At 42.2% G+C, this 27,165-nt stretch overlaps 2 protein-coding genes across 6 annotated transcripts in view; one reads left to right on the top strand and one right to left on the bottom strand.

Moving 5' to 3' along the window:
- Positions 1 to 259: 259 nt before the first annotated feature.
- XPA (XPA, DNA damage recognition and repair factor) lies at positions 260 to 26,189 on the top strand. Of its 3 annotated transcripts, none has more exons than XR_010407849.1 (7): positions 260 to 466; positions 2,706 to 2,816; positions 7,570 to 7,675; positions 10,663 to 10,828; positions 12,763 to 12,880; positions 15,453 to 15,682; positions 21,279 to 21,431. XR_010407849.1 is itself a non-coding variant. In XM_045882756.3 (7 exons), the coding sequence occupies exons 1-6, from the start codon at positions 295 to 297 to the stop codon at positions 21,425 to 21,427; spliced, it is 822 nt and encodes a 273-aa protein (XP_045738712.1). In that variant the 5' UTR covers positions 263 to 294; the 3' UTR covers positions 21,428 to 21,430; positions 25,969 to 26,189. The 3 variants fall into 3 exon arrangements, 2 of the variants coding, with proteins under 2 accessions (XP_045738712.1, XP_064435999.1); XM_045882756.3 differs by lacking the exon at positions 15,453 to 15,682 and adding an exon at positions 25,969 to 26,189 and having other exon boundaries at positions 263 to 466; positions 21,279 to 21,430; XM_064579929.1 differs by lacking the exon at positions 15,453 to 15,682 and having other exon boundaries at positions 263 to 466.
- The window catches only part of NCBP1 (nuclear cap binding protein subunit 1), a 38,517-nt gene continuing 35,240 nt past the window's right edge, over positions 23,889 to 27,165 (bottom strand). For all 3 annotated transcript variants that reach the window (XM_045882745.2, XM_064579918.1, XM_045882746.3), the window contains 3 exons: positions 25,987 to 26,115; positions 25,290 to 25,403; positions 23,889 to 24,424 (listed from right to left, as the gene is read on the bottom strand). In XM_045882745.2, the coding sequence (XP_045738701.1) occupies positions 24,311 to 24,424; positions 25,290 to 25,403; positions 25,987 to 26,115 (357 nt within the window). In that variant the 3' untranslated portion in view covers positions 23,889 to 24,310. The remainder of the gene's footprint in view (positions 24,425 to 25,289; positions 25,404 to 25,986; positions 26,116 to 27,165) is intronic.

Genomic DNA, 27,165 nt, shown 5'->3' with positions numbered 1-27,165 from the left:
TCCTAGGACCATATTCTGAACCACCAAGCAAGACTACTAACTTAAAGATGACCGGGTCCTGAAAATTGACTTCAGCCCCGCCCCTTCTAGATTACATTCTAGCAGGTATTCTCGGCCCCCAACGCCGGCGCAAGCTCCGCCCACCGCCCGCCCTTCCGCCCGGGTCTCCTCAAGTTGCGCAGGCGCTCTCCTTCTCAGAGGCTGTACTGTGCAGTCGACGGGGTGGCGGGCACGTTTCGGCGCGCCAATGCGCATGCGCGGGGGTAGAGCCTCCGCCCTTTGGGGAGTTTGGAGATGGCGGCAGCCGGCGACGCTTCGCGGGAGCCGGCGGCCTCGGACCCGCCGGCGGAGCTGCCTGCCTCGGTGCGGGCGAGCATCGAGCGGAAGCGGCAGCGGGCGCTGATGCTGCGCCAGGCCCGGCTGGCGGCCCGGCCCTACCCGGCGACGGCGGCTGGGGCTACCGGAGGTTTGGGCCCTGGCGGCGCCTGCCGTTTCCCTCTGGCGGGCCGGGTGCCGCGTCCTCGGTGCAGCGTCGGCTGCCGGCGCGTCTGCGCGTCTGCCCTCCCGCAGTCCCGGGAGTCCGCTCTGCGGGCTATGACCACCAGCGGTTCCGCGCTGGAGCTGGGGCTTTCCTCACTGCACCCGGGTGGCCTAGCTCTTCTCTTAGGCTTGGGGGATGCAGCCGCCCTCACCGTCGGGAGGTGCCAGCCAGTGTCGGTCGGCGCCCTAGCGTTCCCTTTCTGTTCCAGCTGCGCGTCCACCGGTCCCAGGGGCAGTCCCTGTATAAAGCTTTTAGGCTTGTCACCCATTTCGGCAATCATCCTGCACCGCGCCCGAATTCATCCACTCAACAAAGGGCGATTGAGTGCATATTCCGGATCCCGCACAGTGCTCGCTACGTGCTGGGCACAGAGCAAACAGACAGGAGCTACTGCCTTCGTGAGGCTCTCAAGAGTAGCACCTGCTGTGTTTCACGTCTTTCAAGTTCGCTAACTTGATTCTCACTGTTAACTCGTTAAATAATTAGGGCAGCGTTTGGTACTGGTGTTTTACTGCGGTGGTAATTGAGGACCAGAAAAGGAAAGGGATCTGCGCCGGTTCATACCAGCAAGTGCGCAAGCTAATCCGGGCTAGAATTGAGCTCATCTGATACTGGGTTCACGGCCTTTCCTTTTCACCAACTGCTTGTTCTGTGCCAGGCATTGTCTCACTTTTAGGAAGAAAGGCTGTTATTTTTGTCTGAATTTTATCTTTCCCCCTTTCTTAGGGCAGCCCTTGACGGTGTGTCTTTCATGTATGGACATTTCTGTCCTCTAACTTTCCACTGTAGTCTAGTAATAATCTTCCCTAGGGTACTTAAAATAGTTTGGTTGACATGCAGGTCTTCAGGGCTGCCTCTGTAACGTGAAGTACACATGTTCCTAAAGCTGTATCCCATACTGTGTGAGTAGTTGAGCACAGTTTGGAGCTGTGTCCTCTACTACCCCTTTTCATCAACCAGAAGAAAGGAAGAATGACAGGAAGCTGGGGCTGGCAGCATGTCTTGATATTCATACGGACACTGAATCCACAAATTACAGCCACTTTTTTTTTTTTTTTTTTTTTAAGATTTTATTTATTTATTTGAGAGAGAGAGAATGAGAGACAGAGAGCATGAGAGGGAGGAGGGTCAGAGGGAGAAGCAGACTCCCTGCTGAGCAGGGAGCCCGATGCGGGACTTGATCCCGGGACTCCAGGATCATGACCTGAGCCGAAGGCAGTCGCTTAACCAACTGAGCCACCCAGGCGCCCCAAATTACAGCCACTTTTAATGGTTCTGGTCTCATCCTTTCTGTTTTCTAGTTTTCTTATTCCTTTCTCAACTTGAGATGTTATAGAGTCAGGACAAAAGTTGTTCATTTGCGTTAATTCATATTCATGATTTCATAAAGGTTTGTAGATCTGTACTAAATGGCTGTGGAACAGGGGTGCAAAAAAAGCACATAGAGCGGTATTAAACTGCTGATCATGGAAAGCAAGGTAGAATCCACTGTGCTGTGACATGGGATGCACCTCGCTGTGCCTCAGGAGCTTGGTTTTGACCAGCTGGAGTAGTCAAGACCTTAACTTGAACAAGATACTGAACGATGCTCAATCATGCCAAGACAAAGCCCCCTTTCTCTCTGCTGCTGCACCTTGCTGTTTCCCCAAGCCCTTAGCACTACATTCTAGGCAAGTTCTTCTCAGTCTTTTCCATGGCCTGTGTCCTAGCTCAGACAGAAAATGAAAATTGTACAGTATGCTGAAATAAAAGTACTGAAGATAAAAATCTCGGCACCGAATATAATATTGAGGCTTCCAATCTGTGCGTGGTCTATTTCTCCATTTATATTTAGATCTTTGATTTCTCTTAGTGGTGGTTGTGTTGTAGAGGTTTTACACCTCTTTTCCTAGATGTTATTTCTTAAATCTAATTGTAGATTCTTGTGAATATTCTCCATACATAATCACATCATCTGCGGATAAAGACTGTTTTACTCCTTTCCAACCTTTATGCCTGTTTTATTTTCTTACCAACTTGGGCTAGTTGGGCCCTTCAGTATGATGTTCGGTAGAAGTGCTAACAGTGGGCATCCTTTGATATATATTAAATTTAAAGAATCTGTTTATGCACAGAGGAACATATGGGCTTCCCTAGTTAAATCATTCACTTTTACTTTTCATAGGTATGGCTAATGTAAAAGCAGCCCCAAAGATCATTGACACGGGAGGAGGCTTCATTCTGGAAGAGGAAGAGGAAGAACAACACACAATTGGAAAAGTTGTCCATCAACCAGGTAAAGTGTATTTTCAGAAAATAGGTATCTGGATTGGTCATTTTGAGTAACTTGCATAATTTTTTGTAAATAGATGTTAATGCCATACTTGTCAGTGAGCAGGTCAGCTTTGTAAGAGGGATACAGTTTGGCAGTTTTGCTAATAGATTAAAAATTAAACAGATTTGGCAATGATTAGTTTAACTTGTGGTTTGTGTACTTAGGGTTGATGCTGTCTGTTATTTTAAAATAGGCAGGGATAGCCAATATATCGACTGATAGTATACTCCATTGTTTTGATAGGCTGAAATGAGGGGCTAGACCCCAAGAAATAAAATTTAAGACATTCTTTTATTTGTTTGGAGGAAAAATGGGGTGTATATATCTGTAGTGCTATCCTTGGGGAGGCTTAAAAAACCTATTTTAGTTTTAGCTGTGGCCACAGAAATGTTACATGTTCATCAAGGTAGGTAAGAGTCCCGTTCTATTCCACTGTTTTCAGAAGCCGAGACTTGAAGGATTAAAATATTTGTTCAGTTTGGGTGCCATATTTAAGGGGGATATTGACAGGTATATAGCGTCCAAAACAGAGTGGTCAAAATGGATGTCTTCAAATTGACATGTGAGGAACAGTTGTCAAAACTGGTTAGGTTTAAGTGAGAGGACACTTTTAACTGCCTGCAAGTGTAAGAAGTGCTTCTCTGTGGAAGAGAGATTATACTTACTGTGATTTGCTTTGGAGGGCAGAACTTGGAGCAGTGGGTGACAATTACAATACAGTGAGGGAGATTTCAGCGCAGTACCGTGCATGTATTTAGCACTTCGCACTTATAGAATGTTGGTGCATATTTTATGTGAGTCTCATGGTGACTCTGTGAAATGGAAAAACTTCCTAACCGTGGGAATTGCTGCTTCTAAATAGCAAAACAGGGAGGGGTTCAGAGATTGAAAGACCTGACCAGGATATATTAGAGAAGCCCTGTATGAGGAGGGAAGGCATTGAATTAAAGACCTTTAGAGTCCCTATGATTTTATGGATATGAAGACACATTGTAACTTTAGTCTGCAGATTTTGGATTCAACTGGGTCTATAAAGCCTATACTTTCATTTAACAGATCACACAACAATTTTTTTTTTTTTTTAAAGATTTTATTTGTCCGAGAAAGAGAGCGCGTGCACACAAGCAGGGGGAGTGGCAGGCAGAGGGAGAAGCAGGCTCGCCACTGAGCAGGGAGCCCGATGCGGGGCTCGATCCCAGGACCCTGGGATCATGACCTGACCCGAAGGCAGACGCTTAACGACTGAGCCACCAGGCGCCCCATCACATAACAAATCTTTATCGTAACCTGTTGTAGTGCCTTCCTGCTTAACGAAGGTATACCTGTGGCATTGGCTGTTACTCATGTATTGATGCTATGGCTGCTGCGTGCGAATAGGACTTGGGTCGTGAATCTGTGGAAGTTAGAAAAGGTGTGTGTGGGTTTGCAGACTGGCCTGGCACACAGAGGGCAAGAGACCGAAGGAGTCAGGCCCACTCCAGATTGGTAGGTGGCAGCTTTAATTAGCAAGGGGATGTAGGAGGCGTCCTGGGTGGCTGCAAGACGAGTAGGTCTCCGCACCCACCTGCCACATCTTCACAGTTTATATAGAGGCTTAACTGGGTCCGGTCACACATTCAGGTCAGATGCCTCTATGAGACCTTACTCTCTCAAGGGTTTGTCCTTGGAACAGCTCCCACTGTGGGGTTGGTGGGCAGAATGAGCATTCCAAGAACAGGGTAGGGGCTGAGGAGTTTCTGATTGCCCAGATCCGCCTCATAGGTCAGCTGGCCATCACGTCCTCTTGATCACCTCCTTCAACAGTGTCCCCTTTGGGAGACAGATTAGAAAAGGTCCTCATTCTCTGGGCTGACTTAGTCTGGGAGAGGGAGACTCTCCAGCAGATTCCTCCCCCTGAGTGCAAAGCCTGTCGGGCTCAGCCTAACAACCCATGAGATCATGACGTGAGCAGAAATCAAGAGTCAGACACTTAACCAGCTGAGCCACTCAGGCACCCCTCTATCTATCATGTTTTCTTTGTTAATTTTTTTTTTTTTTAATTCATTTGAGGCAGAGAGAAAGAGCAATGAGCAGGGAAGAGAGGGAGAGGGAGAAGCAGACTCCTCGCTGAGCAGGGAGCCCGATGTGGGGCTTGATCCCAGGACCCTGGATCATGACCTGAACTGAAGGCAGATGCTTAACCAACTGGGCCACTCAGGCGCCCCTTTGTTAATTTTTAAAGAGCTTCAGCATAGCTGAGAAAAATCAAAATTATTTGGGCCAGTAAATTATTTGGGTCATTTGCCTATAAAGCAAAGCCTATCAAATGCTTTTATAATCTAGAATAGAGGTTCATCAGAATCACTAGGAAGGTGATAAGGGAAAGGGGGGTGAAGGTGATTAAAAGATATGGACTTCTAGTTATAAAGTAAGTCATGAGGATGTGTTGTACAGCATGGCAACTAGTTAATATTACTGTGCTGCATATTTGAAAGCTGCTAGGAGAGTAGATCTTAAAAGTTCTCATAAGAAAGATTTTGTAAACTATGGTGACAGATGTTAACTAGACTTATTTGATAATTTCACAATATATGTAAATATTGAGTCACTATGTTAGACATCTGAAACTAATACAATGTCAGTTATACCTCAAAAAGATATGTGTGCACATGTGAGTACTTGTGTGTGTGCGTACGTATATGTACACACACGTGCATGTATTTCTTAGCTCTGTCCACAGAAAGGGCCTTGAAGTGAAGATAACCCAGTAGCAGTGAGCATACCTGCTGTCCAGATCTTGGACTCTGATACTGTTCCCCCACCGAAAGGAGCCAGGGCCCTTCAGAGAAATAGCTGATTCTAGGGTTGGGGCAGGATGGCCACCAGGTGAGTTTGGAACATTCTGTAATGCCAGAAATATGTAAGTGTTCAAAAGTGATAAAAGTGTGTTACACAGCTTGAAGGGGCTCCTGCTAGCCAAATCTGAGACCATTTGAGCACCAAAGTCAATAAGGACACTACTGAGTGATAATGCCATTGGAAAAAAGAGGAATCTGTGAGTCTGTATCCTAATAATTAGGTACATGAGTGAATGAATGGCGGGGAGGGAAGGCTCTTGCTTACACTAGACTGCCAATTTTCACGTGGTAAATAGAAAGGGAGTGAAGGAGTAGAAAAATCATCATGTACATTTAAAATTTTCCATCATAAAGACTTTCTAAAATTAGGAAAATGTTCTGCACATTTTATGGCTTTCGATTAATAATGCTGTTCAGTAGTCTCCTAATTGGTATGTCAGACCTCTGTTTTTCTCCATTCTAACACATTCTAGTAATCAAGTTTTTGAAGATCTTTGACTCTATTTTTAACTTTTCCTTTTGTCTGTAGCTGTGTCCCGCTAATATTTTATAAGGAAGAGTGATATTTTTGTTAGAGTTTGGAGATAGTGGAATTAAGGGGTGGTAGAATATGAACTGACCTTGTTGCGTTGGAAGTAGGTAAGGGAAGGCAGTGATAGGAATGTGTCGAACCAGCTGGACAAATGATGACTCCCTTCTTCTTTCCACTGGGGGTTGTGGCAGTTCTCGGAGCTGGGGCTTGGCAGTAGCAATCATCCTAAAGACGTACTAGTAAAACTTTCAGATTTGCTGAGAAATTCTATAGGATAAAGATCCTTAGCCAGGTATTTGAAGTCCTCAAAAAAATTGAGTTTTACTCTACCTAGAGTAGTTTCTGTGCTGGGAGTTGAGGATATATAGCTAAATATAATCTTCACCCTCAAGTTTACAATCTCATTGTTGAGGTATTTACTCTGTTGGTGGTGGTGGTGGGGAGGGTGGAGTGGAGGGGGAGAAAGTTTCCCATTTGAAAGTGAATTCTGTGTTGTCTCTTCTGCTGTTGACTTGCACTTTACTACTCTGTCCGTGTTATGTGTTAGTATCTATCTTCCCTGTCTGTAAGCAGCCCCCTCTGCTCCCTTCTACTCTGGGACTCACCTCCTTTGTACTCTCAACAGTATGGTGGTAGGCCGAATAGCGGTCCCCAAAGATGTCCAGATTCCAATCACCATGGAACCCATGATATATGACCGTACATAACAAAAGGGACTTTGCAGATATGATTAAGGTTAAAGACCTTGAGATGTGTGGGAGATTATTCTGTATTATCCAGGTGGGCCCAGTGTAATTAGAGGTACTTAAAAGCAAAAGGCAGGAGAGAGGCACAGGGAGATGTGATTATGGAAGAAGCCAGAGTGATGGGAGAAGCTGCTACTGCCGGTTTGGAAGTTGGAGGAAGTGAGTCCTGAATCAAGGCAGGACTGAAAATGGCAGGTAATAGATTGTGTCCTAAAACTTCCAGAAAGGAATGCAGCCCTGCCTGCACCTTGACTGTAGCCCACTGAGACCCATGTCAGACTTACAAACTGCAGATCTGTAAGATAATAAGTTTGTGTTATTTTAGCCCGAAGATTTGTGGTAATTTGTTACAGCAGCAGTACAGAGCTCATACAAGCACCTTACGCGTGGTTTTGGGTTCAAACGTACTTGATGAATGGATAGTTTTTTCCTTAAAATTTTTTTTTAAGATAGAAGATTACTTAATCATGGTTTTGTCTTTGATGAAAATGTATTTGTGTCCATTATAAAGTACATGCTGATAACCTTAAGATAGGGGAAAATACATTGTTCTAAGTCACAAAAAAGTAAACTTAAAGAATTAACCTTCCTTTCTTTAGGACCTGTTATGGAATTTGATTATGCAGTATGTGAAGAGTGTGGTAAAGAATTTATGGATTCTTACCTTATGAGCCACTTTGATCTGGCAACTTGTGATAACTGCAGGTACTTATTTCAGACGATGTTCTCAATTGCTAAAGTTTACTGTTTGCATGTAGGTTTAGTGCAAAACCATAATTAGATCCATGTGGATTTAATATTAGTAATTACAATTTTTGTTCTAGCTGTTTCCTAAAATTTCTGTGGTTTCCATTTTGTCAAAGAAATACAGGAAGCCTGTGCTTATCACAGTGATGAGGACAGCCCTGGTTCAGCTGTAGATCTGTCTTCCTTTCTCTGGGCCTGGTGGGTCTTTACCCTCTCTCATTAGCAAGTTCCTAACCCCTCTCTTCCCCCTGGTCCCTGAGGGTCCCCTGTGTCTTACCCCGGGGTATGCGGACACCTTGGTCAGAGGACTGGGGCCTTCAGTGAGAGGAGGGGACTGAAGGGGAGAGAAGAGAGGAGGAAAAGTCACATTCTTCTCTCGTCCTTTTTCTTCCTCTCCTGGCCTCTGGCCTCTTTCTGTCACCCCAGGATGATGCTTCTCACTCCTCCTGGTTCCTTCCCTACTGTTTACCCCAACATGTCCTGTGTTGGTGTCTTTCATGCCTTAAGACCCCATCGGGATTCTTACTGAGCCCTCTTCTCTGTTCCCTGGTCCTTCTTCTTGGACCTGCTACCCTAGATCAACTGCTCACCTGCCTGGAGGACCTGGCTTCTTCGAGTCCCTGCTGCAGGGGAGGGAGACATTCCCACTGACTTGTTGCTGGGTAGAATCCTGAGAAGAGGGAATGGGAGATATTGCTTGTCTCACGATCAGATCTGTGACTGGAAATGTTTGGCTCCCGGGGCACCTGGGTGGCTCAGTTGTTAAGCGTCTGCCTTCGTCTCAGGTCATGATCCCAGGGTCCTGGAATCGAGCCCCACATCGGGCTCCCTGCTCTGCGGGAAGCCTGCTTCTCCTTCTCCCTCTGCTGCTCCCCCTGCTTGTGCTCTCTCTGTCAAATAAATAAAAATCTTAAAAAAAAAAATGTTGAAAAAAAAAATGTGTGGCTGCCATTGGAATTACAAATTATAAACTCTGTTCCCATTGACACACAGTGGTTAAGAGCCACAGCATTATCACTCCTTAAAGTAAGGATGGATAGCTTTTGGGAACTAAATTATCACATATAATCCTATTTCCCTGAGAAGATGGAAGCAACTAATGTATCAGTTTAAAGAAAGTTGTGTAGTAGTCTGGAAAAAAGATACTTTTAAAGTAATTAGGAACACAGCCCTCCATTCTGTTTCCTTTCAATATCTTCGATTTTAATTTTAGTAGAGTACCTGTCCCCTCTTTTAGCTTAAACTTCTAAGTTATTTAGCTTTCATGAAGTTATTCCCAATCTTTTTTTTTTTTTTTTAAAGATTTTATTTATTTATCTGAGAGAGAGAGAATGAGAGAGCACATGAGAGGGGGGAGGGTCAGAGGGAGAAGCAGGCTCCCCGCTGAGCAGGGAGCCCGATGCGGGACTCGATCCCGGGACCCCAGGATCATGACCTGAGCCGAAGGCAGTCGCCTAACCAACTGAGCCACCCAGGCGCCCAAGTTATTCCCAATCTTAAGTCTCTCCTCCCCTCCCTGACCTATACCTCATTTCAGTAAAGGCCAACTTCACTGGCTGTTTCTCTCCTTATCCCGTGTTTAATTCCAAATCCAGTTGGATCTGTGTTCCTTCCAGATCCTTGCTTCGCCCCCTCGCCCCTCCCACCACTACCTCAGCCGAGGCCACCATCAGCCCCTGTCTGGAGCCCGGCACTGGTGGTCTTCTAACTGGCCCGTGCCCCCAACTTTGCACCATTGGCTTCTTCTACGGAGACATTTTAGTCAGAACTCTTCAACGGTTTTTAATCCATGTAGACTAGAACTGTCTCCACGCTGCTTAGAGGGCTCCCGCATGTCTCAGACTTGATCTCCCGCCCCTCCTGACTGTCTTCCCTTCCTTAAGCCTTCTGGTCCCCACTGGCTCACTTGCCGTGAGTCCAGTTGTGAAGCGCACTCCTGCCCTAGAGCCTTTGCACTTGCTGTTCTCTCTGCTTAGGATGTTCTTTCTCCAGCTGTTCAGAATGTTCTCTGACTTTTTAAGGGCCCTGCTCAAACGCCCCCTCATCAGTGGCCTTCTTTGATTACCCAGTCTATCAAACTTTCTGTTCTTTACCATGCTTTGTGTTTCTTTATAGCACTTTTATCCGTCATTATGTTTGCTTATTGTCTTCTCCTAACCAGAATGGGAGCTTCATGAAAACAAGGCTTTGTTTTCTTTGCTGTTTTTCTAGTACTTTGAGTCATACCTGGCGTGTAGATGGAGAACAAAATAAATGAGAACTTTGTGACTGACTATACCTCCATTTTTACCTTGACTTTGAATAAGCTCAGAGCCAATTGGAAACTCAAGTGTGTTGGCGTAGTTGGACCTTGTATACTTATATTCCTTATATTCCATCCATGAGATATTTTCTTACCCATTGAGTCTTCTCATTTATATTTGCTGTACTCTTAGTCATTTCAAATCCATTGTGGCAAAGAGGGACTTCAAGTAAGTAGAAAGAAATTCTTATTAAATGACCTGGATCTGCTGCTAATATAATATAGCTTCTCCAAATAAGTAAAAGATAAAGTATTTTTCTGTTTAGAATTTTTATGCTGCTAACTTGACCGTGAGAATTGAAGGAAAAGCTATTTTATTTTTTTAAAGATTTTTTTATTAATTTGAGGGAGAGCGAGCACGTAGAGTGAGTGAGAGAGAACCTGAGTAGGTGGGGAGGGGCAGAGGGAGCCAGAGAAGCAGGCTCCCCACTGAGCAGGGAGCCTGATGCAGGGCTCGATCCTAGGACCTCAAGGTCATGACCCGAACCAAAGGCAGACGCTTAACTGACTGAGCCACCCAGCACCCCAGGAAAAACTGTTTCAAAATAATGTTTTGGCAAGCATGCCCCTAGGTTGTTGGACTATTTGAAAACATAGTTTATTTAAAATAACTAACATAGTACTGGACTTAATTTATTTTCAGAGATGCTGATGATAAACACAAGCTCATAACTAAAACAGAAGCCAAACAAGAATACCTTCTGAAAGACTGTGATTTAGAAAAAAGAGAACCAGCTCTTAAATTTATTGTGAAGAAGAATCCTCATCATTCACAATGGGGTGATATGAAACTCTACTTAAAATTACAGGTGTCTGATACATTATACTTGGTCATTTTAAGTCCTCAGTTGGGTGAAGTTTTAACTGTAAACTAGGTATAATTAGTTTAGTTTTGCTTACAGAGCTAAAAAGATCCTTTTCCTTCTGTTGTTTTGTATATGAGTCATAGTCGTATGTAACGACATTTAATAACATCTGGGTTTACTTTTCAGTGTGGCACTTCGGGGCAGATATGTTACTGTCAGGTAATGTTACTAGGACAATTGGGGAACTAGGTTGGGATTAAGAGTTGGGCCCCATTTCCCTACCTGCCCACCCTCCAAATGAAAACCCTAGAAAGTTTCAGGAATTTCACAGATGCCTAAAATCTAACTCCACTTGGGAAATGCTCATCTGGAACAGTGTCAAGTGTCCATGTAACTCTGCTGTGTTTCAGAGTGGATCTTCTCAACTTCTCGTGCTGTAGTGGTGTGCGGAGATAGTTACCCACTTAGTGTGCGTGCCTTGAATCAGAGCCTCCTGTATCTATCCTAGAATAGTACATACGTTCTATTTTTGTGCCATTATATAAAGAAATGTTGAGAGGCATTGGTTTAGGGCAGGTTGACTGGAAAATACTAGAAAATCCTAGTAGCTTCAAATAAAATTAAGAAACTACATTGTAAAGCCAGTCACTTACTGAATTTTATTAAACCTAAGACACCATTAATTAGAAGATTCACCATTATTTTTATGTATCATTAAAATGAAAAAACGCCAACCCAATGCTTTCTTATCACTTGAAGCTTTTATTTTATACTTACTGAAATAGTGCCATTAGATTTATTAGGTTTTTTTTTTGCTATATATCATGCTTGTGCATACATACATAAGAAATGCAACTACAACAGATTTATTAAGGTATTCCTAAACTTCTTTGCATTCAGAGTCCAATTCTTCTGAACCACTTTTTGATTCAGCTGTTAAAGCATCGGTGAGCAGGTGGCTGGTGCTGCAGCATTTCAGGGGTGTTAAAGTGTGGAAAAGGTGATGTTTGAGAATTTAGGAAATGCCAGGATATCACTTGATCATGTCAGGAAGAAATTTGAGTTTGGCTACCTTGATTGGTATTTTGGTTCCCTTAACATATTGTGAGAGAGATCCTGAGCATAATTCTTAGTGTGTTTGTTAGTCTTCTAAATGTAAATAAATATTATAAAGGGTAAAGATATTATAATGCAAAGTTTTTAAACTAGAATAAAGACTTTAGGTCATTCAGGTACTACAGTTAAAAAAAAAAAAAATTGACATTGTAAAGATCAGAAGTTAGTAATAGACCAAGGAGGAAAAGAGCAGTAGTGACTGATTCTCTGTGGTGAGAGGTTTTTGGAGATGACCTCATATTCAGACGGACTGTTGCTAATTGGTCTGCAGATTATTTTGGCGAGTGTGACAAAACTTATCAGACCCACTGACTACTGGTACTTTGGTGGATTCGTGTGAAAACAATGTCGCAGAGAAACAATTACAGTCAGAGGACAGCTTTTGTACTTACAGTCTAACTAATCAAGCCTACATTTAGGCTGAGGTTCCATAGGCTTAGATAGAGGTGTTATTAGAGTTGTTTCTTTTTTTTTTTTTTTTTAAAGATTTTTATTTATTTGAGAGAGAGAGCGAGAATGAGAGAGAGAGAGCATGAGAGGGGGGAGGGTCAGAGGGAGAAGCAGGCTCCCTGCCGAGCAGGGAGCCCGATGCGGGACTCGATCCCGGGACTCCAGGATCATGACCTGAGCCAAAGGCAGTCGCTTAACTGACTGAGCCACCCAGGCGCCCTAGAGTTGTTTCTTAGCACTATTTAAAATCTCTTCAAAATTTCAAATACTTATAAAATTGCCCTTGAGTGAGATCATGTTTTGGTGTCCATGGATTTAATCATTATGACTTTATAATACTTAACAACTTAAATCTGGATTCTGTGTTGTAGATTGTGAAGAGGTCTCTTGAAGTTTGGGGTAGTCAGGAAGCATTAGAAGAAGCAAAGGAAGCTCGACAGGAAAACCGAGAAAAAATGAAACAGAAGAAGTTTGATAAGAAAGTAAAAGGTAAGTGAAGCGGTGCCTGGCTGGTTCCGTGGGTAGAGCGTAAGACTCTTGATCTCGGGGTTGTGAGTCCAAGCCCCACATTGGGTGTAGAGTACTTAAAAATAAAATCTTAAAAAAAAAAAAAAAGTGGCTCATGAAGGACTGTATTTTATTGACTTCCAAAAAGACTTTAGGTAAGTTGTTCTTGTTTAAAGATCTGTCACCAGTAGATTGGAATGTTTTTTCATAGATTGAAACAAGACTGAAAGTTTGCCCTCTGTAGGTTGGTGTTTGAGGCGCTCGGTGCAAACCTCAGAGTACGGCAGTTCTAAAAAGTGTGGAAATCCTCCTCTTAAAGTGAACTATGTGTTTATATAGGAACAATGGTAGATCAGGGATATATCCTCGGTCAAGGATTTGGCATCAGTTCAGTCTTAAATATGACTAACAGGGTTATAAAAAGGATATCCACCAGCAAACCTCTCTAATTGCTTAAAATGAAAAAATCATGCCTAAGTGTTAGTCCTCTAATTTAGTAGCTAGAAGGAGCCTTCTCATGTCAGCAAGTCGAATCATTTTCCTTCTATGTGAATAAAAGACCTAGAAAGGTAGAGTGACTTGTTACATCAGTAGTCATTAGCGAGGTGGGACCGGAAGCAGGCTTTCCTAACCGAAAGTCTGCATCGGTACATTCATTCCTCTGTCCATACATCTGTCTATCCATTCCTTTGTCCGTGTGTGTCTGTGTGTCCATCTGTGCGTAAGTCCATCAGCGCATCCAGCAGCGTCACCAGGCACCGTGCTAGCGTCCTGCTGGAGTCAGAGCTGGTCCGGCTCCTGTTGGAGTGTGGTCGGTACCGTGATGGTGAGCGTGGGCTGCTGTCGGAGCAGTGGGAGCACCCTGACTCGGTGGGACCACTGACTCCCTGGAGAGTCCTGCACGGCGGGCATAGATGTGCTTCCGGCAGCAGGTGTAGAGTCCTGGTGTGGTGTGTGGCGCATCCGGATAGCATGTGTTTTATGTGTTCACGGGGTTTGTATACATCCATTTAAAATGAGTGTCTTAGCCATAATAAATAAATTTGCTTTTGTGTTTAGCATTTAGAAGAGGTTTTGGAAGATAGCTCAGATGTGTTAAATAATACAGCAGGAACAAAAATTGAGTGTAAGCCTGCCTTGTTTCTTCTTGTGAGGATCTTTTTTCCCTCTTCTCAGTACAAGATTGATTTGTGTCAAGTGCAGAAAAGTTGGGAAACTGCAAAGAACTTGTAGTAGTCTCCTGCCCAGAGACCATCAATAGTGACATTTTAATGTCTGTTTTTCTAGTTCTTTTCTACACACAGACTCTTACAAATATTTCTTATAAAAATAGAAGCACTGTTGGACACTTACGAAGTTTATCAAAACCTCATGATAAAAAAAAAACCCTCATGATAAACATCCTTATATATGTCCTTATATAAATTATAGTGAATTAAGAGATCAGCTCCTGGATCGGGGGTTAAGCACACTTCTCTGGCTTGGTTAAATTTCCTGTGGCAAACTGCCGTGTAGAAGCATTTCACTGAAGAATCTTCCCCACATGAGCCGCTGCTGTACCAGGTCGCTGAAAACACCAGCAAGGACCAACTGAGAGGCTTTGGAAAGACTTCTTTCAATTTGGTCCTTTCCTTTAATCTTTTATTAGATTATGTTCCACCTCACATTTTACCCCAGCCCTTCCTTCTTCCAGCATCAAGGAGAGCCTGGAGGGGGAGAGTAACAGAAGCTTCTTACTGGGCCTGAGAGAGGAAGGTAGAGTTACAGACTCATTACAGACCAGCCTGGGCTTGTTGGTAACTCCAGCTGCCTGAATCGCCTCCATTCTTCCCTCTCTGCTGCCCCTCGAAGCCATTTTCTGATGGTATTTTGGTGTAGACTATAGTATATGGATAAAGGAATTAGAAGCTTAGACCTGCAAGTGATAAAATACTTTAAAAAGGGGGGGCTGTCTGTAATTTTTATTTAGATACTATCTCTGTAGTTTGGTCAAGAAATCATCTAAATGTGGCTAAGTTCCTATAATTTGACTAACAGTAAAAGATTATAGCATCTTTTATACTTTTTTTCTATAAAAATCAAATTATAAAAATTTGATCCTATAGATCAAATATTAGTATGCATAGAACAGTTCTTCTAAGATTTATATAATTTTTATGGGTATTGTTTTAAAGAAACATAAACTCAAATATAATTGGCTTTTTTTTCACTGTATTAAATTGCTGCTGTTAATCACCAGATAAACTATGGATTTCCTTCTTCGTTGAAGAGTTTGAATTTGCCCTGAATTTTTTCATGGACCCTTAAGATTGGTTTCTTTAATTCAGTTCCATTCTTGTTGGGATGAAGCATGTCTTTTTGAGGAAATTTTTCCGAGTGGTATGTTTTCCTAGTCTCTCCAAATCTGAGTGTTTTCCAGTTTCCCTTGCATATGAAAACCTGAGCACGCTCTTAGTTATGAAAGCATTACTCCATTGTCTTCTGGTGTTTTCCTGTGCAGAGGTCGGTGTGGTACCCTGTTTAATTATGGCTCCTTCTCGTTGGTTTACTTTAGAGGTCGGTGAACACGTTCCAGTTCTCCTGACTAGGCCACAAAGGGCTGAGAGTGGAGTAGACACTATAGAGATTAGAAACAAGGAGCTTACCGTGCAGTTTGCTCAGAACAGAGAGGAATAAAAGCAAGTCTAAAAGTTTAGTTGAAGAGAAATTGGAACCTGGTTCCTCTTGGTCTTCTGATTTTGATCCACAGAGAAGCTGACACAAAGCTTACTTCTTTATGGAAAGGTAAGAGATTACATTTACCTGCTTTGAGAATGTGATCTGCTTAGCAGTTTGAGAAAGAACTGGTTTTACTACAAAGAAATTTAAGTATAAATAGTATAAGGTATTTATAAATATAGGCAAAGTAAAAGACAAGAATTGTCAGCAAATTCAAATTGTTCTAGATCTCTTAGATGCAAGCACGCAGCAGTAGAAACGAGGGCATCACTGCTGCTCAGTTTAACTGGATTTCAACAAATGCACCACGTGCCGCCTCTGATACTGGATGAGAACTCTCATCTGGTGCAAATACACAGAATGTTTTGGGCTTGCATGCCTCTCCACAAATAAGGTGGAGATGAGGCTTTTCTTTCAAGTTATACTCTGTGTTCTCTTACTTAGTACCGACAGAGGTAAGCCTTCTAAAAAATGGAAAATTATTCTTCATTGTTTGTTACTATGTACTCTTCCCCTCAAAAGAGGTGGGTAAGAAAAGCCCACGTTGGGGCTCCTACTGAGTGTGCGGACATTTTACATTCTGGCCTGTGGTTCTATTTATGACTGTTTTCGGGCTTCTCTCAAGAGTTTGAAGGATACAATTCCATGTTCCTCTGCTTCAGTGTTTGGAGGACAAGATAAGATCAAAGCTTCATGTTGATATTTCCTTGTGACTTTTCCTCTAGTTAACAAGGAGCCCCCTATGCAACTTCCTGTCCTTCCATCAAGTATTTAGAAATATTTTGTCTCCCTCAGCTAGTTCTCCTGAGTTTACCTCCTAAACAGCATTGGGCTTCTTTGAATACAAGCTGTCTCTTACAAAAGTAGGATATCAGGCAAATAAAATACAAGTTTCAGAGTGGCATAAACTAAATTTTTCATTGAAACAAGGATTTAAGGGAAGACTTCTTTGGGTAAAAAGAGTATCTATCTGAAGATATCCATAGCAAGACTGGTTACCGTGAACATTTTTATAAATTTCCAGAGAGGCAGTCCACAGCTTTCTGTGCTGTGAGATTCTAGGTCCGTAGGACTAGGAGGCTGTAAGCCGGTAACCTGCTGCTTTGTTCTCCAGCTCAGCTAGGCTTTCGGCGCTGCTGGGCGCCGCCCCTCCTCCTGTCCCCAGGGCTGGCGGTGAGGTGCTGCCGCCCTTCAAGGCTCTGCCCTGTCTGCCTTCCTCTTCTCACTCAGCAGTAGGTGGTGACCTCTACTTGCCAAAGTTTTAAGTTGCTTAAATGAAGTAGTGTAAAAGATGTATTAATCTTTATTTAAAAAATTTTTATTTCACCAGATGTTGACATTTTGCCACATTTGTTCACACACACACACGCTTTGTTGACCCATTTAACAGCTGCTTGAGGACATTGTGATTCTTAATATTTCAGGATGTTATCTCCTGTAAACAGTGACATTCTGTGTAACTGGAAAAACAGTGTCATACTCAGTAAAGTTAATAATATAATGTTGTCTAGTATGTCTTAGACATTCAGTTGTTCTGATGTCCTTCACAGCTAAAAAGTTGTTGGATCCAAGGGCCAATCAAGGTTGATGCATATCTGTACTCTTTTAGGTCCTCAGCCGGTTTTGTTTTGTTTTTGGGACTATTGACGTTTTTGGAGACTGCCACCTGTTTTGCAGAATGTCCTCATTTAGGTTTATTAGCAGCTTATTTTCGCACAATTAGATAGTGGGCATTTTGGTAGGAGTCCTTCCCTGGTGATGTGTCCACGTGTGTCACGTTAGGAGACACATGCTGTCAGCTAAGAAAGGGATCCTCCGTTTGCTAGCGTGCTTGGGGCAGTGTCTGCTAGATTTGCCCATTGTCCAGGTGCGCTTTCCCCTTTGTAATTAGGAGGAAATCTGTGGGCTGGACTCGGGTACTGTGTGAGCATCTCCTTCCTTAAGTCTCACTCCTGGGTTTTAGCACATGGCATGATTCTTGCCCCAATCTGTTGTTACTAGGCTGGATATAAGTGGTGATTTTCTATTTCTGTTATTTCTATAATTATTTGGCTTCCTTTGGGAAGAATTTTTTTTAGTATTAGTTGGATTCATGGATTCTTCTCAAATCAGTGTTATAGTCCATTCCTCTTACTCATTTTGAGGCTCAAGTGGTCTCTAATTTGGCCCCTTCAAGCAAACTCCTGACTTTGAAAGTTTTTATTTGGAAATCAGAAAGTTCCAGAAGATTGCAAAGATTAGTATAAAGGAGACAGGGGTTGTATCCTTTCTCCAGAGTGATCTGTTAGCCATTTGTATTCTGCACGCGACACTTGCTCGAGCCGTTGGAGGTTGCACACGTCACTGTCCCCAGCGCTGCAGCGCATGCTTCCCGGGAACAGCAGTCTCCTTGTGCAGGACCAGAGTGTAGTCGTGAGATTTTTATCTCCTCTGTCACCCAGAGTCTAGTTCTGTTAGTTTGCCCAGTAATGTCCTGTGTGGTTTTTCATTATAGCTCAGGATCCAGTCTAGGATCAGGCATTAGCTCGAAGTACCAAGTTCTTCTAAATTTCTTTATTCTGGAATATTTCCAGAGCTTCTCTCTCTTTTGACATTGACATTTTTGAAGAAGTCTGTTCCCTTCCCCATCTTGCTTTTTTTAGAAATGTTTTTCATTTGGGGCTTTTCAGAGGCTTCCCAATGGTTAGATTCATGTTACACATTTCAGGCTGGAGATGGTACATAAATGACCTATTTCTTAGGGCATCGTATCTGGAGATCTACGTCTGTCTGCCTTCAGTGATGATGTTAAAACTTTTTATTTCATAGGCAAAAAAAAAAAAAGTTACAGCCAACCAAATATCCTGTTTCTCCTAAACAAACACTTCCCCTGAGATTTAGCACTCAGTCACAGATGGTTCTTGCCTGAACCAGTCTTTAGTATACTTTTTGAAAAAATGTTTTTCAGTGCTCTCTCCATGTTTAGCCAGTTAGAAGTCTGCATTCTGCAGCATCCTTTCTGCCATTTATTATTGGTATGGATTCATGAATTCCTGTTCTCCATGGCTTTTGTTCATTTCTGTCCTTATTTTGGTGTTCAAATTGTCTGAGATTTGGGCTAAGAGGAATCTTTAAGCTAGCTCCTCTGTCCTTTTGCCATGTCTTCATTGTTGAGGACTTCTGCTTTTTAGCACAATAACATGTATATATCTGTATTTTTATGTCTGCCCCATATGTTATAAATTAATACCTTGAGTTCACACTCATACCCAATTCTAATCCAGGATTTTAGGGTTCATTCTTGTTTTCTTTCCTTGTTTGTAACTCCCTTCTCTGACAGTGAGAAATCTGATTCGCATTATCCTTAATGTAGTTATTTGATGCCTCTGTATGTAATTTCCCATCACTGTTGCTAGCAGCCTACACCACAGGGAGATCCTCCTTACTTTTCTGGGGCTCCCTCTACCCTACCACAGATGCCTGCTTTACTTGCTCCACTTATGGCTTTAGGACTAGATTGTTCAGGAAGGAAAAGAAGGCAAGAAAATGATAAAACATACCAGTATTTTAGTACTTCCTTATTTTCTAGCACAAGTTTTTCCAGGAGTGTCTAGTAAATACTAAAAGATATGGCTTTATTATTCTTGATAAACTAGCTGAAGGTTGGGAAGAAAAAGCCATAAAGTCAGTAAAAACCTTATATTCAATTATGGCTAGTAAACTAGATTTTGTTGTCAGTATTCTAGCGTTAAGTAAGTTTTCTTCTCTCTCTTCCTGAGTTCACGTAATGCTCAAGTTAGAGGTTAGCTTAGCAGTGACCGGGATGCAGTCAGATTTTGAGAGCATTTTCTCAGTGGAGTAGTAAAGGAAAAGTGGCTAGGGTACTTTATATCAGAACAAATTTGGAAGAGAGGTATTGGAACTCAAACAGGAGACCTCTTCTTGTCATTGACTGAAACCATGAGGCATCTGTGCCAGTCAGCACATGACTTCATTTTTTATTTAGAAAATACCCTAAGGTAAAATAAAGGGTAGGACATTATGTCTAGAAAAAATTGCTGCCTTCAGAATGTGACGAATATAGGAATAAAGATTATTGTTTGGACGGACACGATTTTCCCCCTAGTTTGGAAACTGTCTAGAGGTGCATGCATTAAGCCTGAATATAGTGGTCTGAGACCCAGTACTTCTCATACTGGAGGTGGGAAAAGGCAGCACAGCCTTTATGGTTAACAGGAACCTGAGCTAGACCACGCTGTTGGCATCAACTAACGGTTTTATCTTAGGCACAATGTATGTAACTTCTTTGGGTTTTCTCATCTGGTAAAAGTGGGATGGTAGGGGCACCTGGGTGGCTCAGTCGTGAAGCGTCTGCATTCGGCTCAGGAGCCCCACATCGGGCTCCCTGCTCCGCGGGAAGCCTGCTTCTCCCTCTCCTTCTCCCCCTGCTTATGTTCCTGCTCTCGCTATCTTTCTGTCAAATAAATAAAATCTTAAAAAAAAAAAAAGTGGGATGGTAGTTGTACTTAATCTCAAAGGGTTGTGAGGATTAAATGTGTTTATAAAGTGCTTAGAACAGTGCCTGATACATAGCGCTACATCTGCTTATCCCTAAGATACAATAAAGGCTGAAATACAAAGATTCAAGTATTTTGATACTACTTACAAATCTAAAGAGGATTAAAGAAAATGTGTGATCACTTGGTGTACAGTGATTTTTATAGGTGAGATTATGTAACGTACTCTTCCTTAGGTAGCGTGCTCTCAGAGCTGGGCTTGATGGATCACTGGTCAGAATAAAAAAATTAGTGTTGCTTTTTATTCATTAAACTGGAAACGGAGAAATTATTAGCTTGTTAATTTCCAGTTAACACTAAGCATTTGGTTTCTTCAGGTACTGCAGTGTGAACTTTGAAAATGTGATTGGCTTAGTTGCTTTTCAAAGCATCCAAGAGTTTTTTTTTTTTTAAATAACATTTTAACATGATACAGTGGAAAAAGTTCTAAACTCTGGAATAACTGACCTGCAGTCACATGCTATTTTTGTTCCATTTTCCTACCTGCAAAATAAAGTAGTAAAATAAAAACTGTGGTTCTTTCCAGCTCTTAATTGCCTTTGATTCTTATATTTAGATTGTACTTTGCAATAATTGGCAATCCCTCTCCTAAAATATTGCTCTCATTTTATAAGATAAGGAACTGAACAGACTTCAAGCAGTTTCTCTAAGATGAAACCCCAGCATAGTAGCAGACTTCTTGGCTTTCTAGTTCTCTTGCAAGCAAAGCTTGGCCTGCCTCTTACAGAAGTGGCCCCTAACGCGCAGAACTTTGAAATGCATCTTGTCCTGAGTTATCCTGGCGGACTCCCCTCTCCTGCTGCAGCACCATTTTTCTTAGCTGCTTGAACAAATCCCATTTTTTAAAACCCCCTTTACTCATCTTCTGAATTTTTTTGTTTTACTGTCCCTCTTAACCCACTTAACCCATTTCTGTATATCCCATTTCACGCGGCTCCAACAGTGAGTAATTTTACAGGCCAAGCTGGCCAAGGTTCTAGAATCAACTTTGATTTGTTATAAAATTAATGTAAACCATATTTGGTTTACACACACACAAGCTTGATGGATTTTGGGATTCAGCTGAATAGCATCACTGAAAGACTGGCTTTTCCTTATTTTCTTAGAATTACGGCGAGCAGTAAGAAGCAGCGTGTGGAGAAGGGAAACAGTTGCTCATCAACATGAGTATGGACCAGAAGAAAACCTAGAGGATGACATGTATCGGAAGACTTGTACTGTGTGTGGCCATGAGCTGACATATGAGAAGATGTGACTAGTTAAGTGTAAAGTATTCACAGATGAATGAACACTCGTGTAAATAATGCTAAATAGAAATGTGTATGTTACGGTTTAAGAGCAAGTTCCAGTTAGAGTCCAGCAGGTCTGGTTGTGGGCAAAATACTGGGTCTGGGATTGCTTTTCTCTACAACAGGGATGGGAGCGAGGGGTGGAATAGGTTCAAAAGTTAGATTAGAGCTAAAACTGAGAAATAAACCAAACCAAACCCTAGACTGGAATAGGAGGAAGAGCTTTTAGTAAGGGCAGAAGCAACTGAAACAGATTCTTCTCCCACGAAACAAGGGACAGTGGTAGACCCTGCGCCCCGGAGGCTAGCCAGGTCTTCTAGATGCTGTCTCCATGTGAGGGAGTAGGGAGCTGTTGTTGGCCAAGGCCTGACTGGACAGCAGTAATTGAATCGTGGCAGTCTGATCATGTTTTCTGTATCCTTACAGTTTACTACCATAGGCCCTAAGGTCCGTGTCTAGATAGCCCTTTTCAAATATGGATTAAAATGGAAAAACAGCCATATTGTCTTACTGATCAAAAAAGGTACTAAGTTTATCCTAACTTGTTAACATTTTATAGAGCACTTACCGTGGACCAGGTAGGTGTGATGCGAAATGGCTTACAGGTATTCTCATTTAATCCTGGGAGGGAGATCTTGTGTTTACTTAGCACTTTCAAAGGAAGTGATAACCTACAGCCCGACATCACCCCAGGCATGTGGATCAAGTTTAGCTAGTCAGTTTTGCCCGTCTTGCCAAAAAGATCACAAGGATTTGTGCTTGACTACAGGGTCTGTGCATGACTTTTTTTTTTAAACCTGTTCAAGTAAAGATAAACTGGATATTTTCAAGTTGTTCTTTGACATGGCTTTTTTAGTCCAGTTGCTGTAAGTAGGAAGTTTATGTTTTCATCTTCCTTTGTAGATCAGCTCTCCTGGAGATTATGCTTGAAGAAAGGCAGGTCCAAACTAGTCCAACTCAAATAGACTTGAGACTGTAATTACAAATTGTTCTCTAAGAATTCAACATAGAAATAAGTGTTGATTTTTTTTTAACGTGCCATGCTAATTATTGATTTAGTAAAAATTTATCCAGAATGGGTAGCAAGACCTTCCTGGGACCACAGAAGAGCTTCCAGCTTGATGTCAACAGAATAACGAGGGGTCTAGGCAGCTGACAACGGTATTAACTGTGTGGGCCATAAAGAGCCGTTGCGCCCCATGGACCTAGGTTCAAATTCCACTTTCTAGCTGTGGGCCTTGGGCGGGTTACTCCATGGGCCTCTTTTTATCTGCTGGGTGGGCACAATCATCTCTCAGAGGATGGTTGGGAAGATTAAATAGGGTGAATCTGTGGCATGTGGCACAGACTAGCCACTTGTTCATGAGCACGTATTCTCATCAGGACAGTATAGTTCTAGATTTGTCTAGTTTCACGTACGCTTCTATTCACTCTTTCATCACTTGAGGATGATCCCAGTATCCAGAGAACACTGACGGCCCAATGTATTCTACGCAGGTTGGCAAGTTCTTTCCTCATTTTCAGGTATAACTACAGATTAGTAAATTATACAACAAACTACTACTTTCCAGGAAGAGCAAGCAAACTTATTTTCATATGAACCACTGCTTGAATTATTCCTGGGAGATTAATTCTGTGAATAATTATTTCTTGTTTTAAATGGCATGGTATTTAAAAATTCTAGGAACTCCTATCTCTTGAGTAGACTATATTCTGTAGCCCCTGAATGCGGGGTAAACAAAAGAGACTGGGTAACAATATGAAAAATACTAATGCATCCTAAATTTATGATGTTAATAAGTTAAAAATATCTATGCTGTACAAAGGCACAGGAATACTACTTACCAGTTGTGGGGTTGTTGATAAATTTTTCCCAAGGTTTAGTGAAGCCTTAAAATGCTTGCAACGTGCAATGTCAGATAATCCCTTATGCTTATTTTATGTGCACGCTGCTTTAATACTGTATAGGAAACAGGCTCAAGAATTAGTAATTACTTGGACCAAGTTCTGTAGAAACAAAACCCAAACCTATATATAAATCCAAGTACAGTTTTAGCCAATCTAGCTACTTCTGTTTCCACTTTAGCACGTACCTCACTAGTGGACCTCGGACACATCTGTCTCCGAGACTAGAGGAGGTGACCAGATGGCTCTCAGGTCACAGTTCCCATAGCTGCCACACAATGGACAGCACTGGGGGAGACTTCAGAACGCTGGCTGGCTCTGTTTCACCCCCAGAGATTGTGGTTTAATTTATAACTGTAAAGAATTTGGGTAGTGCTACTCTGAATAACATTTCTTAATAAGTAAGGTCTTAAAATATTAAGATACTTGTGGAGAGAGAATTCCAAATGAGGGAAGTAGATGTTCAATAGGAAACCACTGATTTTCAAGTAGACTGAGATCATAAATCATGAAATACCAAAGTTTAAAAAACATTTTTAGTTTTATTTCAGCCATATTAGGTTATCCATGAGCTGTGAGAAGCTATGCTACTTGATAAGTAAATCCACCAGTTCTATATACTACTTTGTAAGCTGGACCTCTAGTGTTCACATACCTCAAATCACTTATCTTTTGTGCCTTAAGGAAGAAAAAATACCAGAAAAGTTGTATCTGTCACATATATAGTACATCCTATGGTCATCGTCACATTGTCAGTTGGGAATTTTTGCTTTGTACGGGCAATTAAAGGTAATCAATGCTTTATTCTTCACTGTCCTCCTCCCCCTCCCCCTTTAATAAGTGAAAGGATGCTACAAGAAAGCAAGCATTCAAACCATCAAAAAAATAAGACAAATTATTTTGAGATATTTTTAAAAAATCTTGACGGGGGAATAAAAGGACCCTCAGGCCTGTAGGGCACAGAACTGCTGGAACACAGCCAGGATATGAGGGTCTAACTCAGCAGTGAAGAGCAGGTTCTCCAGGGTCACCATGTACTGCTGGATTATTTGGTGATGCTGTGGACACAGAAAAGGGGATGTTTAGGTCAGGAAAAAGACCACTTGAGCAATCTTGCAGAACACTTCCCTCAGCAGCCTGCCCACGTTGTGGAATGATGGGAAAGGGTAGGAGAAAAAAAGTGGTTATGCTCGAGAGGAAGAATGGGCTCCTGAAAAGCCCTAACGTTAAGAAAATGTAGTTGGAAATAAAAAAAAGCAGGTAGGATGTTCATGGCCAGAACGAGATTTGAATGTAAACGTAATTCATGCTTCAGAGCAGTGGCGGCCACGGGCGGGGCAGCTGGGTCCCTACGGACAAGGACAGAGGTAGCCCAGACAGGGACTGGCCCAAGATTAAAAACCACCCGGGAAAGCGGATGAAAACTATGGTTGCTGAAACATGAGAAAAGATACTTCGCACTAATTTCCTTTTTTTGTTTACTGGTTAGAGCATTTAAAATTTTTTTCTTTTACAAAAAGATAACAGATGACTGGCTAATTCTCTAGTAACTACTCTACAAAATAAGAAACCCAAACTTCATTTTGTCTGTTAAAAATAAATAGCTCATCTGTCTCACTGAAAATCCGACTTGTTCAGGCTATGTGGAGGGGAAAAGTGCCAGAAAATGCAAATCTCTTCTGTGTGTGCCTATATGACTTGCACATACTGAGACCCCTGTAGGCCTAGCGAACAGCAGTTAGGAATCTGGATGGTAGAGGAGTCATTTAAGCCTAAATACTCTGATGAGCCACAGTAGGAGCAAATGGACATTAAAAGGGCCTTAGAGGTATTACACAACCTCCTGACAAATTGGACTGTTCTTTAAAATGCAAAATCCTTGTGCCTGAGAATAGTGATGTTTATTATCAGTTTCCCACAAACCTGTAAGAAGATCTGCTGGAGCCTCTCTATACAGTTCTTATACCATGGGGTTAATACGCTGGTCCCATCAGTCTCACATCGTACTAAGTGCTCGGTCAAGATCATGATGAAACGCTGGAAAGGGGGTACAAAGTTAAAGCAGTGTTACAGGGAGAATTCTTACACTTCAGGAAAAAATCACATTTTCGACCAAGAGACCTCAAAGGCATTCCTGTTCCACTTGGTCTTTGTGGTACGTATTACCAACCTTCCTAAGTTAGTAAATACTGTCCGTCTAGAAAGGCAGGCCGGTGCCAATGTCAGTACATCCTTTTTGCAATACGTGAGCACCTTTAATATCTAGATTACTGTGCTTGTCATTTTTCTCAGCATCTATTTTTAAGGACCTAATCAGAAATGCATGTATAAACTGATCATCTACTTCATCAGAAGGGAAAATAAATGACCAACAATTGGGAATAACTAAATGAGAGGTACTTAAAAGTATCCTCACGCATTCTGTTAGAGCCTGGAGCAATGGTCCTGTAAGAATGCTAAGTAAACACCACAGACATGGTTACCTTCAAGCAGTAAACTTTTACTTCCTTTGTAAATTTTTGTATTTTAAACTTTTATAAATGATTATGTATTATGATTAAAAATCACATTTTTCTAACTTTTTTTTTTTTTAACCTATCAGTGTCCCAAGCCAAGATACCTGGAATATGACAAGGAAGAGGTTCTTCTGTTCACTCTGAGCAGATTCCACTTTTTCTTGCAGTCTCTCTATTTGCTCCTCCAGAGCCCCATCTTTCCTGTCACTGCTTCTGTCATCATCGTCACTTCGCTGCAGGATGCACAGGAACAAAAGGAAAATGCCATTAGAATTCCAGCGTATTAAACCCCATCAAGTGAGGGGAAGGATGTTCTTGTGTCTGGTCAAATGCCACTTGCAGACTTGTATTCTAAGGTGCAAGTACTCCGCCACCCTCCATGCACACATACCCCCACCAGTCCTGTGGGCACTTGTCCAGGCCAGGGAAACGTTGCGGCACCCGTCTTGGGTAACAGCGCGTGGGGATGTCTGCATTCCCAGCAGAAGTGAGTTACATCTTTTACGAGACAGTCCGTTCAGGGAGGAAGTGTGTGTCACATTTTTCCTCCATTCAAAATGAAAACAGCTTTGAGCTCCATGGAAAATGTACAGTAGATTCTTGTTATTCACCATCATCATGTTTATGCATTTGCTGTGAACCCTGAATTGGTGAACACCGAACCACTGCTTAGGGAAGTACAGGGTTAGATTCTCAGGAGCCTTTTGGCTAAGATAACACACTGTTGTTGAGGCCCCATCTGTGATGGCCGCCTTCTACCCTTTATGCAAAATTATCAGAACCCTCTCTCTGTTTTTACAGAATTCTGCTTTTATCTCTAACGTAGCACCTGTTATGGGGTCTGCCTTATTCTGTTGGAGGCAACTGGGTAGATCATCTAGCTGGTTTTTCCCTAATAGCACACTAAGGCTAGGTTCTAAATACTACTGCCTGGTAGACCCTTCTGTGATGAGGGAAATGTTATGTCACTCTGTGCTGCCCATCACGGTAGCCACTAGCCATAGAGGACTGTTGAGCACTTGAAATGGGATTGGTGTGACTGAAGAACTGAATTCTAAATTGTATTTCATTTTAATTCACTTACAGTTATATGTAGCTAGCAAGTTACTGTGTTGGACACCACCTATCTAGAGAACAGTGTGGCATGAAGGAAAGTCCTTGGAATTTGACAGGCCTGGGTCAGATCCTAAGCTCTGTCACTTACCAACCATGTAAGCTTGAGCAAGTTACTTAAGTTCTCTGAGCCTCAATTTGGACATGTATAAAATGGGGATGACATCATT

The sequence above is a fragment of the Mirounga angustirostris genome, unplaced genomic scaffold (genome assembly GCF_029215605.1).
Source record: "Mirounga angustirostris isolate CCGP_5_RB_7025 unplaced genomic scaffold, mMirAng1.0.hap1 SCAF_15, whole genome shotgun sequence".
Taxonomy (NCBI): Eukaryota; Metazoa; Chordata; class Mammalia; order Carnivora; family Phocidae; genus Mirounga; species Mirounga angustirostris.
The sequence above is the reverse complement of the archived record's forward strand: the minus strand, read 5'-3'. Positions and strand labels throughout refer to the sequence as shown.